The sequence below is a fragment of the Atta colombica genome, unplaced genomic scaffold (assembly GCF_001594045.1).
Source record: "Atta colombica isolate Treedump-2 unplaced genomic scaffold, Acol1.0 scaffold126, whole genome shotgun sequence".
NCBI lineage: Eukaryota > Metazoa > Arthropoda > Insecta > Hymenoptera > Formicidae > Atta > Atta colombica.
The window spans coordinates 2,788-15,032 of NW_017259213.1; the positions used below are offsets into that span (position 1 = coordinate 2,788).

At 29.9% G+C, this 12,245-nt stretch overlaps 1 protein-coding gene across 2 annotated transcripts; it reads left to right on the top strand.

The window, feature by feature from the left end:
- The first annotated feature begins 725 nt into the window (after window positions 1-725).
- LOC108684114 (leucine-rich repeat protein soc-2) lies at window positions 726-10,503 on the top strand. Of its 2 annotated transcripts, none has more exons than XM_018188213.1 (4): window positions 726-1,678; window positions 9,064-9,207; window positions 9,327-9,494; window positions 9,893-10,503. In XM_018188213.1, the coding sequence occupies exons 1-4, from the start codon at window positions 1,525-1,527 to the stop codon at window positions 10,054-10,056; spliced, it is 630 nt and encodes a 209-aa protein (XP_018043702.1). In that variant the 5' UTR covers window positions 726-1,524; the 3' UTR covers window positions 10,057-10,503. The 2 variants fall into 2 exon arrangements, with proteins under 2 accessions (XP_018043702.1, XP_018043700.1); XM_018188211.1 differs by lacking the exon at window positions 726-1,678 and adding an exon at window positions 6,155-6,265.
- Window positions 10,504-12,245: the final 1,742 nt, after the last annotated feature.

The window sequence follows — 12,245 nt, forward strand, 5'->3', positions numbered from 1 at the left end:
AATCTTTTTTATTTTTTTCTTCAACAATACCTACTTCGTTAGTTTGTGATTGCGATACCGTAAAATTTATGAATTATTCTGTGTAATGAAACTAAAACTGAATCCGTTGACTTGTTAAATTTCAATCTTTAAGACAGAAAGAGAGAGAGAGAGAGAGAGAGAGAGAGAGAGAGAGAGAGAGAGAGAGAGAGATTTTAAGAAGTTTATATATTGAAATTAGTTTTTTGAACTTTTTGTTTACAATTTTATTGTCGAAGTTTCTTCTTGAAGAAATCGTTTTCTGTTTTTTAAGAAAGCGCAAATGATTTTAATGCAAAAGTTTTAATGGAGAACTAAAGAAAAGAACTAAAGAAAAAAATGATCTCAAGAAAATTCTAAAAATATTTTAAAAAGATAGAAAAGAAGCAAAAACTAATCTCGATCAGTACAATTTTAATATGGAAAACATTTAATTTGCATAAATTGCACAATTACTAAAATGTTTTGTTAATTGATAATTTTTCTTTGAATGTCAAAACAAAATAGACTTGTAGAGATTTTGAAGAAACCCTGAAACAGCAGGAAAACTTTGAACGTGATTCTAACGCGGAAATTCCGACATCGAATTTGACAGCTTGCATGTCGTGCAGTGCATCTGACTGCGTTTGTTTTCAAACAAAGAGAGGGAGAGTGGATGTATACACACATATAAAGTAGTCAGCTGTTTCGCTTCCCCGATGGCGGGGAGAGTGGCAAAGGCTTAAATAGCACCGCGTACACTCATGCAAGCAGTGTTGACGGAGTCACCTGAAACGGACTTCAGCCGCCGTGATCTTCAGGAACGTCAAACGGACTAAGATTTGTAAAGTGAAAATTTGTAAAGTCTATGCAAATCGCGTAGGAAGTCAGCTGAATCTACATTCCGCTGAAGTTCGCTCGCGAGAAGATTCCTCCAGAATCGTGCTTGAGATGGATTCTATGACTTAGATTTTATGAAATCGTGTGAGATCCTGAAAGACGAGTGTCTCGGTGAAGAAATTGAAAATCTGCATCTTTTTCTAATCCAGATAATCTTCTGAAACATGTTCTGGTTTCATTCGAATTAAAAAATTCTGAATTCCAAATTGCAAAAAAGGAATTTTCACAAAGAAGAACATCCTTCGTGAACATTAGATCCAATCTGCGCGGATTTTCATCCTGACAAAATTTTTTATGTGAAAGAAATTATCTCAACTGAGTTGAAATATATATTATATAAATATATATTATATAAATTCTCTATTCAGTTAAGTTCTTTCTATCTTTGGATCTGTCGGATACGATTTAGATCTTTGCCAGTGATTCGATTTACACAAAGACTAACTACCGTTTAATTGAAGCTTATAAAATGTTTTGTTAGCGATTACAATAGAAATCCAGTAAAAGAAATTATTCTTCGACGAGTACGAAGATCGGTGCTGATTTTCGATACGATAAATTCGAAAGAGAAATTCATATTTGCGCGCTTGTCGCCGTCAATTGTAATCGTACGAAGTGTGAAGAAACATGAGGCCGCCATATAACGAAGGAGAGGTGCAGCAGATCTCGCAGGAGCAAGGCGAGAGAAATGTTGCGATGGCAGTCTGCGTTCAACTGGCTGGTCGGGCGATCATCCGGGTGGTTTCACGATGTGAGGAAGCCCAGGATAACTGCAACTTAGGTAAAATGAAGTAAAGAACATCATACAATTATTTTAAAAAGCGTTCTAAATCTTAAATATTTTCCTCGAATATCTGGAAGAATTCTAGATCTTTGTAACGTTCCTGAAGACCAGATTTATCATTTTTATTAATTTAATTGATTAATTAAGTATTAACTGTGATTAGTCAATTCTGATTCATTCTGATTGATGATAAAGGCGATTGATTAATTAGTTCCAATGGAATAATCAGTTAATCATAAATAATGAAACTTTCTCTTAGATGATCAAAAGATAATTTGAATTTTTTAATTTTTTAGTACTATAAAGTTTAATAAATTTTGATACTAAAATGTAGTGGACATATATCTGTGTATAAATTAAATACGAATTTGAGACAATAGATAAGAATCTTTGATTCGCTATAGATTTTTGACGTTATAAATTTAACATTGTCGCGCGATTTTACGTCACATCTATCTTTTTAGAGAAAGTTAATACAGCAAATATTAAATTGGTTAGAGATTAATTATCTTTATTATTATTATTTATTTTAAGTATTAAAAGCAACAACAATACCTTTAATACTTATAATAAATAATTATCTAATAATTAGACAACATAAAGTTCAAAATCATGATATAAGACGATCTTTAAAAGATGTCTTTTAAAAAAATGTTTTTAAAATGTTTTGATTTTTAAGATGTTTTCTGTCTCGTTTTTAATGCATGTTTTGTTTTGGATTAATATTAAATTTAACAATATTAAATTTTTCTAAGGATAGTTAAAGAGTGCGACCAAAGTTTCAACTATAAGTTTTTAGATTTTTATTTAATTGATTAATCAGAAAAAAATGTTTATTAATTGAAGAATAAAAACTAACCAATTAAAGAATGACTCAAAATTTGTAGCATCATATTGTACTCAAAATTAACCATAAGAGAAATAGTTGTCTCACGAAAAAGTCGACCTTGTAAATACTGTATACATATATGTATCTCAGTCTCACGGTTCTATTTCCTGATTTGAGATAATTTCCACCCTTACCTTATCTGTAACACGCCGTCTGCGCACATTGTGACCTTGATTAGCAATGCTTTTATTGTTTATACTGTAATATGCCGGTGCTTGTGAATCATCACCTTTTATTTTATAAAACGTATTCCGTAGATTATAATTGCGCAGACTATAATTTTAAACGCAAATTGTAATTTAATTGAAAATAATAAATTCTAAAATTTCTAAAATTTAAAATCTTAAAAATCGAGGCTTATCATATAGACAGTATAGTGCTGAGAAAATATTCACGAAATCAAAATATAAATGTTCGTGAACAAAATAAATGTTCGTGATGTTTAATATTAAAGTTTATAAATTCAATTTTCAAAATTTGTAGTATCATGATTCTACAAAATCGGAAATGTAGTACTTACATTACAGCCATAAGAATTTATTGAATGAAATATTTATAGTGACAAATATCTACAATAAAAAAATGTAATATGAAACATCTTTTCTTTAAATTTAAATAAGTAGTGATAGTTAAAATCAGCGATAATAACGTTAAAATATCTATCTACATAATGTCTATTTTATTAATAACTTTATATGTTTTGAATAATATTAAAGATCTGGATAGTAAAGATCTGATACTAACGGTTTGTATACAAAGATTCATGATATTAATGATTACGGAAACAAAGATTTTTTTTGTTAAAAATCTGTAACATCAGAAATCCGATTGGAGAACATGTGAAAGTTCTGTAAATCTAAAACTGACGATCAATAAAACGCAATTTTTACGATATAAATATAAGATTCGCAGTGTAAATCAATTATCGGATTATAATAAAAATATTGCAAATAAGTAGTAGTAAGTGGTAGATCGCAACAACGCATTTCTGCGTATTATCACGTTAATAATATCTATCTTATCTAATGCATTATCGATGACTCAGTTTGCTTTGTATGGCTAACGAACTCTCCTACTTTCATCAAGATTTGTGATCCGTTTTTCTTACACGTAACATTACAATTATTGAAAAAATAGAAAGAAGAAACAAGGAATAGCTAATAAAAATTAGTCTACAATCGCCGAGTGTTGAGACGCAATGTATTGATGATTTCCTATTGCAGCTCAGCAAAAAACTTATAACATAGTTCCGTAGAAAGTACATGGATCATGCCAATGACGTATTCATCGCGTAAAAGCAATCATATAGTACATGAAGAACATTTCCGTTCTACTTTGCAATTTCATTAGAGATATTTTATTAATTTCATTAGACATAAAAAGATACAATTATATATCATAATGAGCAGTATAAAAAAATATATGAATGACTAAAAAAATCTTTCTTTTTTTTTATTTAATTTTTTTATAAATGTACCACTTGTGAAACAGATCATAATGATAACCATAACAATAAATCACAGTTATGGAAAGATAATTTATGTGTTTTAAAGATTTTTAAGATATTTAAATTTCTTACAGATTAAAAATCAGTAGAATATTTGTGATATTTACAAATTAAATTGTTATTATAATAGTTAATAAAATTGGAGACTATATATGAAATTTCGCTTGTGGAGGAATTATGCAAGAATGGATAAATAAATGAGTGGCGTTTCTCGAGCATCAACTCGGATAAAAGTGAAATGTTTGCTTCGCAACTCCAGCATAGATAATTGACTGGATAAACATTGCGTTATACAATCTGCGTATCCGGCCTTTGTTTCTTTCCTTTTCACATCGTGAACCTCGTGGAACAGCTGTGATCCTCTGATCGTATCTTCGTCTGGTATCCGGACTGATCGTGCGTATCTTCGGAACACCCAATGCATACACGAAAGGTCGATCTCGGAATAGTAAAGCCTTGGCAATGTTGATCTACGCGCACCGAATATTGCCAGAAGGCTACGTTTCCTTCTTTTTATAAATCTTTTTACTATGTAGTTTGACATATCAAATGCGAGATTCATTATAATACAAATAAAATGACAAAAAGTAACATTGGCAATAAATCTCTGATAGATTCTCTTTCAATGATTCTTAATTCCAGATCAAATCTGAGTTACAGATTTCTGATTTCATAGAGTGATTTTACAAATTTGCATACCTTGACAAAGATAATATAATATATAAATTGATATTTACTGATATTAAATTAGAATAAAAATTAGCTATTAAATCTCTAAGTATTGCATCTAATAAAGATATAAAGATAAAAAGTGAGTTTATAAAATATACTTTTTTATAAAATATCCCTTTTTTTTATTACGGTTGTACGTAAACGTTGTTTCACTTTAATCGGATATATCGGAAGATATCGGAGCTAAGGCTTTCGTGCATCGCATGAAAGAACGATCTTGTGCGAATCCAGAAATGTAGGAACTTTTCAAAACAAAACGTACAAACGAGTCGCGAGACGCGAGAAGTTTCCGTATAGGGTTTCACGACCTTAAATGGTAGCTTGCTATTGGCTCTTTTTTATATACTACTTTTTGATAAAGAAAAACAATCGCATTAATTATAATCGCGGGAGCTACAGCGAGAAGTAACTTTCTAACTAATTACACAATGATTCTCATACTAATTATACAATCCTCTGTTCGAGCACTCGAACAAATCCTCGTTTATCTTTTGCTCGAATTATATAAGGCGTCAACAATATAAATAATCCAAATACTTGCTTGTGAAAAAGATTATTTTGAATTCAAATAAAAATGGGTTTAAAGAATTAATGGATAAATTTTCATAATATAATAATTTTCACAGAAAAGTGTTAAATTAAGTTTTTTTTCTATCTTTACTATATTTCAATTACTCTAATTATCTATTATTAGTCAATTTATTTGTTTACCATGGTGCCATTGGGCAGATTAATTGCTCTGAATTACTTAGCCCTATGTTTAATTTTGATATACTGTATTTTTATGAATCATGATGTTTTTATCAGAGATCTTTAACTTATATGATTATTTCTTGATTCTTATCAAATGAATATTCAAAATTTGAATTCACAAAATTTTTGATAAGAATGAAGAAATAATTGTACAAGTTTAAGATATTCGATAAAAACATTATGATTCATAAAAATGTATTTTATCGGATTTTATCCAAATTAAGTGCATCAAGATCAAGTGATTAAAAGCAATCAATTTGCCCGGAAATGTTATGACAAACAAATAGCAATCTGAGAACTATTTTCACACCTGTCTCCTTGCTATACATCGAATAAAATATCTAAAATTTTAGTTGACTAAGTTTGTCGAACGTTTATTTATCAAGAAATAAATCTTCTAAATCTTCGACTTATAATATCGGTGCAAAGTGTACAATTAGCGCAATCATATAGCGCGTACGTTTTGGCTGTCATGGAAAGTGCACCTTCCCAATTTTCTCCTCAATAACCTGATTTCTAAGAATGAGTCGTGATGAATATCACGGCCAAGTGGTGGAACTTATTTCGGCGGGCACACACAGAAATAAATGTTTCAAACGCAGTCGGAGCCGTGCCGGTGAATCAGTACGAACGGCCAAAATGGCAAACGCTGTAACAAGAGTGATTCTTCGCTGCGAGGAAGCGCAAGAAAACGAGAACCTCGGTAAATTGCAAAATTTTCGGTGAAAGCGATTGTTCTTGATTCGATTTAAGGTCATTACATATATAAAAATTTTAGCTATAATTGTAAAGTCTCAAACAAATCCACTAATTACAATCAAAATTGCGAACTCACGTTTTAAAACGCTCGCATATATGATTGGTCGATTTGCTTACGGCCTTACAATTATGACCAAAATTTTTGTACGTGTAATAACTTTTACTCGCGTTTCAAAATTCAACAGAAAGGTTACTAATTATTATTAACGAATTCTCGCAGTGAGATTTCCAGTGTGTTTTTATAACGTGTTTCGCATTGGTGCACAACTAAGATATCATAGCAATAATTATAAAAATGCGACTGGACTACAATTCGATCAAATTTCATTGTACAGTTTTCTCTTTACGTAATCAGATTTTGGAGATTTCAATATTCAACAGAACACTCAGATTTGCAAAACAATTTTTATTTTTTATGACATTAAATCTATTTTTCTATAATACTAAACTAGTATCTATAGGGTAACTTTGGAAAATACGCCGTGTTAGGATTTACGCTGCAGAAATCAGAAAAAATAGGAGTGAGAGTAATTTTTCTGCAACTACTCTACTACATGCATTTATGTTATATTAGTTTTATGTTATATTATAATATTGTGTTATAATTTCAGTAATTCAGTAATTTCTTACTGTTAATATTAATGAAATTATTGTAAATTGAATCGATTTGTCTTTGTAATAAGTAGCCATTATAAATTATAATCTACATAAAATAATTATTATAGGGCGCATAAAAAACTTAGTGATTATTTCGTATAAGTGTAGAGGAATAGTGAAGTATATTGTATAGCAAAATACAAGTGCTTTGCTCTTGTATTCTTTATTTAGTTTGTTGTCTTGTATATACCACCTGTTTGGGATGTACGACATTTTTAGCAGGCGAGATTTATGCCCAAAGCATACAAAGTGCACAGATTGGATTCAGTGCACCAAATGCATGCATCTGCACACAATAAACGTATTACATGAAATATCTTATGTAATAACACTTGTAATATACATATGTAGAAAGTTGTAATTATTATCTATTACTTCATATACATTCATATATTTGTCTTTTTTTTTCTTATTCCTTAATAAAACTTTGTAAACATTTTTTATAAATGATAAGTTAGTGTGTCATTTTTACTTATAAGCTACTTATTATTATTTGTAAATTTTTTATGAGTCGTACATATCCCCCCCCCCCTCTCTATGAGTAGTATGTATATTCCATCCCTATATAAATACAAGGGTTTCAAAAAGTTCTTTTTTTTAATACGAAAAATAAGTATTTTGGATTTTTAATATTTTTTTCATAGTAGACAGTACAAAGTTTTTCTTGATATAGTTCGTTTATCTCTTAAAATAGTAGATAATACTTAATAAATTAAGTTTTTGTTAGGTTGTGAGATGTATATATCAGAGTTACTTGTTTAAGTGTTTAAAGTATTTGTGAAACTTTTAAAACATAAAGTAAAATAGGTTTATTATTTATTATCTATTATTATTACGAAAGATTGACGAAAGCAAGGAAGCAAGTTCTAGTAAGGGAATAAAAAGCAGACTTAATTTTACCTCTCTTAATCGAACTTTGTAATAGCTTCGATATAAGAAACGAAGAAAAAGAAAATGTTCTTTGTTATACATGTAGAGAATAAAGAAAGTCAATTTTTCTCAATTATTGGAATTTTATTGAAATTCTTTGTTTGATTTTACGAAGCGTTAACAAGTATATGTTTAAATTGTTCCTTGATGGATTGCTAAATCGGACAATTCCGCGGTTTGTTATCTTCCCGGAACTGTGCGCTCCGATGTTATAATGATCGCGATGATTGATAAATATATAATGCAGAATGCATTTGTTCCATAATGCGTTCTTAGCTCCCGCGTTCGAGTTAGCTTCAACGACGAACGGTCTTCCGTACTGGAAACCGCGCCAGAGAAAGCGTGAAACGCAGTGCACTGACGTTAAGTGCACTTTCAGCGGTTATGATGCGCTTAGATTGGCGTTTTCCCATTTTTTTTCAAGTGACGGAACACTTTTACAATTTTATTATTACAACTTAACTAATGCTATCAAAATTTAACAGCGAGAAAATCTCTCGCTCTCAATATTCTCTGTTCATATGTTTTGTTTAACTTTAATCGTATAAAAGTTAAACGTTAATCGTAAAAAATTCTATTCGTGCGCCAAATTAGACTTTGAGATAAGACATTGGAAGAATAAAAATTTATTTTGGTCTTAATTCTCTTTTGATATATTAAAAATTTTATTTTATTTTGGAAAAGAGTTAATTATTTCAGCTAATATTTTTTCACTAGAATGTTAATATTTAAAAAAATTATTATTGAATATTAAAAGAGAGGGACATTATATAATGATTATAATAGGATATATTTCAAAAGTAAAATCGAATGAGTATTAAGAAAGAGGGACGTTTATATAATGATGAATAATAGGATATATTTTGAAAGATGTAAAATCGCAGAACAATGGCCTTCACTTTCAGTATTTATGAAGGATATGCAATTAGTCTTCCTTTCAAAGGCGAAAAAAATAAAAAATTAATTTTTATTTTAAAACATATTTATTTCAAAATTTGATTCTAAAATTCTAAATTTGTTATTTCATTATTAATTTAGAGAGTAAGAATGAGAAAGAGATGGCAGAAATTTAACGGAATCTTGGAGAATAATAGTTTAAAGACAATATGTTTTTTTTTTCTAGGAAACTGTACGTTCTTTCGTTTTACTTTTTAGACTTGTCGGAGTGCCAGCTCATGCAAATCCCAGACGCAGTCTACCATCTGATGCGGCACACGGAGCTGAAGAGATGCGACCTCTCCGGCAACGTGATCACAAAAATTCCAGCCAAGTTTGCCGTGAAATTTTCATTAATTACTGGTGAGCGATAAGCTATATAGAATAGCTTCAGATTGCTGTCTTTTTCTCTATTTATAAAATTTATCTTTAAGAAAATTCTTGTTTAAAATCCGACAATATTCAACAAAATACATTTGCAGAACTGAATTTAAGCCACAATCAGATGAGCAAACTGCCTGAGGAATTAGCTGAACTGCAAGCTCTGGAGAGACTCGATATCTCGCACAACACTTTCATCGCTCTACCATCTGTGGCTTGGCGGATACCGCACTTGAAACGACTTCTCGCTAACAACAATTTTATTATCGGTTAGTAACGATAATTTATTATTATGTAAGATTTTCATTATATAAGTATTATCAGTATCTCAAACAATTAATGGGTATAATACATCTACTCCTCTCTGAATGAGGAGTAGATGTATTCATTTTTAGGAAAATATCCACATACACACAAAAATAATGTAGTTATTAAAATTTAGAATATGCATAAGAACTTTAGATATGCATAAGAAATATCAATATCAAATGTATTACAAGGACTGAAATTATTTTGATTCCTGATACTGCAAATCGAAAAAAAAAAGTTTTTTATGCTAATTACTGCATTTCCATCACGATCAAAGTAAAAAAACAATTTTCAAATTATCTGAATCAATAAATTTTTTTAAAATGACTTAACAATAACATTGTTGATTTTATTCTAGATGTTGACGTCGAGAGACTTAGGCATGCACCTGTTCTAGAATTCATCGACCTGCAAGCGAATCCTCTTCCGCCGAGATTGCACGATCTTCTAGGCACTCTGACCAGGATTACAATCGAACTTACTCCTCGGCAAATCGAGGATTGGGAGGACTTGAACGTTTAAGTCATTTCCCAAGCGAGAGCAGTCTATTTCGCGACGGAAGACGACGGAGAGACGGTTCCGACTTTCGTATTCTCTCGACGAAAATTGCTCAAGACTTTGCACGAATTAGAAGTAGAATCAATATTTTGTACAGTGATAATGCGAGCTGTGTGATAACAAGTGTCGCGGATTATAAGTCAATGATCCGCTTGTATCTTTTGTAAATGTCACTAGTGATTTATATCTGTACTTAATTATCACGGACCTATTACTGATCTTACGGAGATCGATCGATCCTTCGTTTCTTTCTTTTATATCCCATGAATTTTTAGATTTTATCGAGACATGAATGACGCTGTTATAATTAATTATCGAATTCAAGAATTTTTAAACTTTATGAATGTTTTAGTATCAAAACACTTCCAGTATCGAATTTTTATCTTATAATAAATGATTGGAATGCTTAAATTATTTAAAAGATTTTCTTGAATCTTTGGATTTCTAAATGACAAACGTGCGAACATGCATTTCTCTAAAACGCAAAAGTCTCGGATCTTAAGACCTAAAGAAATATTTGCAAATTATCATTTTGTCGTTTATGAATATAATTAACTTGTATTGATTGTATTTTTAGCGTACAATAATTTCAACTTGTCAACGTTACAGACACATTTACCATTATGCTATCTATAGCACTAACTATCATATAGCACAATTTTTTTAATATTAACATTTTGCACTCGAGTATCATCTGAAAATATAACGACGAAAAATTATAATTTTGCTCGACTATTACTGTATAAAATATTACAAAACAATGTAAAAATAAAGATACTCTGTCATTTTATATATTTTTAATTTAAAAATAAAGACCGTAATTTTTTCGTAAATTACATTTTGAGGATATTTTATATGCCTTATATTAAATCGGAAGTGAAAAGATTAATATTTCACAAATTAATGAGTTTTAAATAAACTCTTACTTTACATCTCGAGCACAAAGTGTTAATAACGAATGACAAATATATCTACTATTACGTAGCTGTTAGCGTTTGGATATAGTGTTCTTTACAAAAATTAATTATTTGCAATCGTAAGTTTGCAAATGTTTCCGCGAGATTATGCGCATTTAGCGCGTCGAATAGTGATTACAATTCGTTTTATTTTCCTGTGCTTTTGATCTAGTCAGTCATTCTTAGACATACGGGTTTCAAGAGTTATGGACATATAGCTTTATCAAGTCTCAGATTTACGGACAATTGCATCTATGGCATTTAAATAATTTTACAAAATTTTTGGATTTATAAATTCTTGATTATTTTAAGTTCTAAATTGAAAAAAATGCAAAACTAATGAATCCGTTAATCTCCAATTACATCTTCAGATCTACAAAAATTTGAATGTAACATAAGACGTTACACAATGCAGTAGCAGAAGAACGCATTTTTTCAATCATATTTTGCAGAACATTGCATTTATACATCCTAATTACAGTTACAGATTATCGCAATTTATACTTTGTTTATACGTATGTACCCTATTCTCATGAGAGAATTTGCGGGTCAGTGAAGTTATTGATTTGTATTTTATATTTATTCGCTGCTTCGATGCGTCAGTAGTTAAAATTCTGTAAGATGTGTATCACAATCGTATATACAGTTTTCGTAACAGAAGAATAGAAACTGCGCAATATTTTCAAAATGGATGGATAATTTTATTCGCTTATATCTTCTATACATAAAATAAACTATTTAAAAATTGTCGAGCTAATTTGTTTATTAATTGTTTATTAATAAAAAAACGTGAATGGTACTTATGGTAGAACATATTAGCTCCGACAAATGGAAGATCAATGTTCTACAATACATTCAGCCAAAGGGGGGAATCTAGTTTAGAACGCTGAAAGCTGTGTTTCTTTGCGAATATTTTATGAACGAACCATGAAGCTGGATATTTCCAAAGCTTTAGGTGATTTACTGTTTATTTGAAAAATACAAAATAATTTTTTAATAAATAAATAATGACTGTAATAAAAAGTTATTTATTAATTGATATTGTGCTTCAATGCCGAAGTTTGTCAATTGGCGTGCAATTTGGAACCCGTAATTCTTGCCTGAAACAAAAAATTTTTTAAATTAAATAATATTTTATCCTTGATGAATTAAAAAAATAGGAGAAAAGTATCAAATTGTAAGAATCATGGAATTTTG

What these genes read in the sequence shown, in the direction of transcription:
- LOC108684114 (XM_018188213.1), top strand. Translation starts at nt 1,525, where the DNA reads ATGAGGCCGCCATATAACGAAGGAGAGGTGCAGCAGATCTCGCAGGAG. An exon ending in CCAGGATAACTGCAACTTAG is followed by an intron (nt 1,679 to 9,063) that starts GTAAAATGAAGT and finishes TTTACTTTTTAG; the next exon opens with ACTTGTCGGAGTGCCAGCTC. An exon ending in TAACAACAATTTTATTATCG is followed by an intron (nt 9,495 to 9,892) that starts GTTAGTAACGAT and finishes ATTTTATTCTAG; the next exon opens with ATGTTGACGTCGAGAGACTT.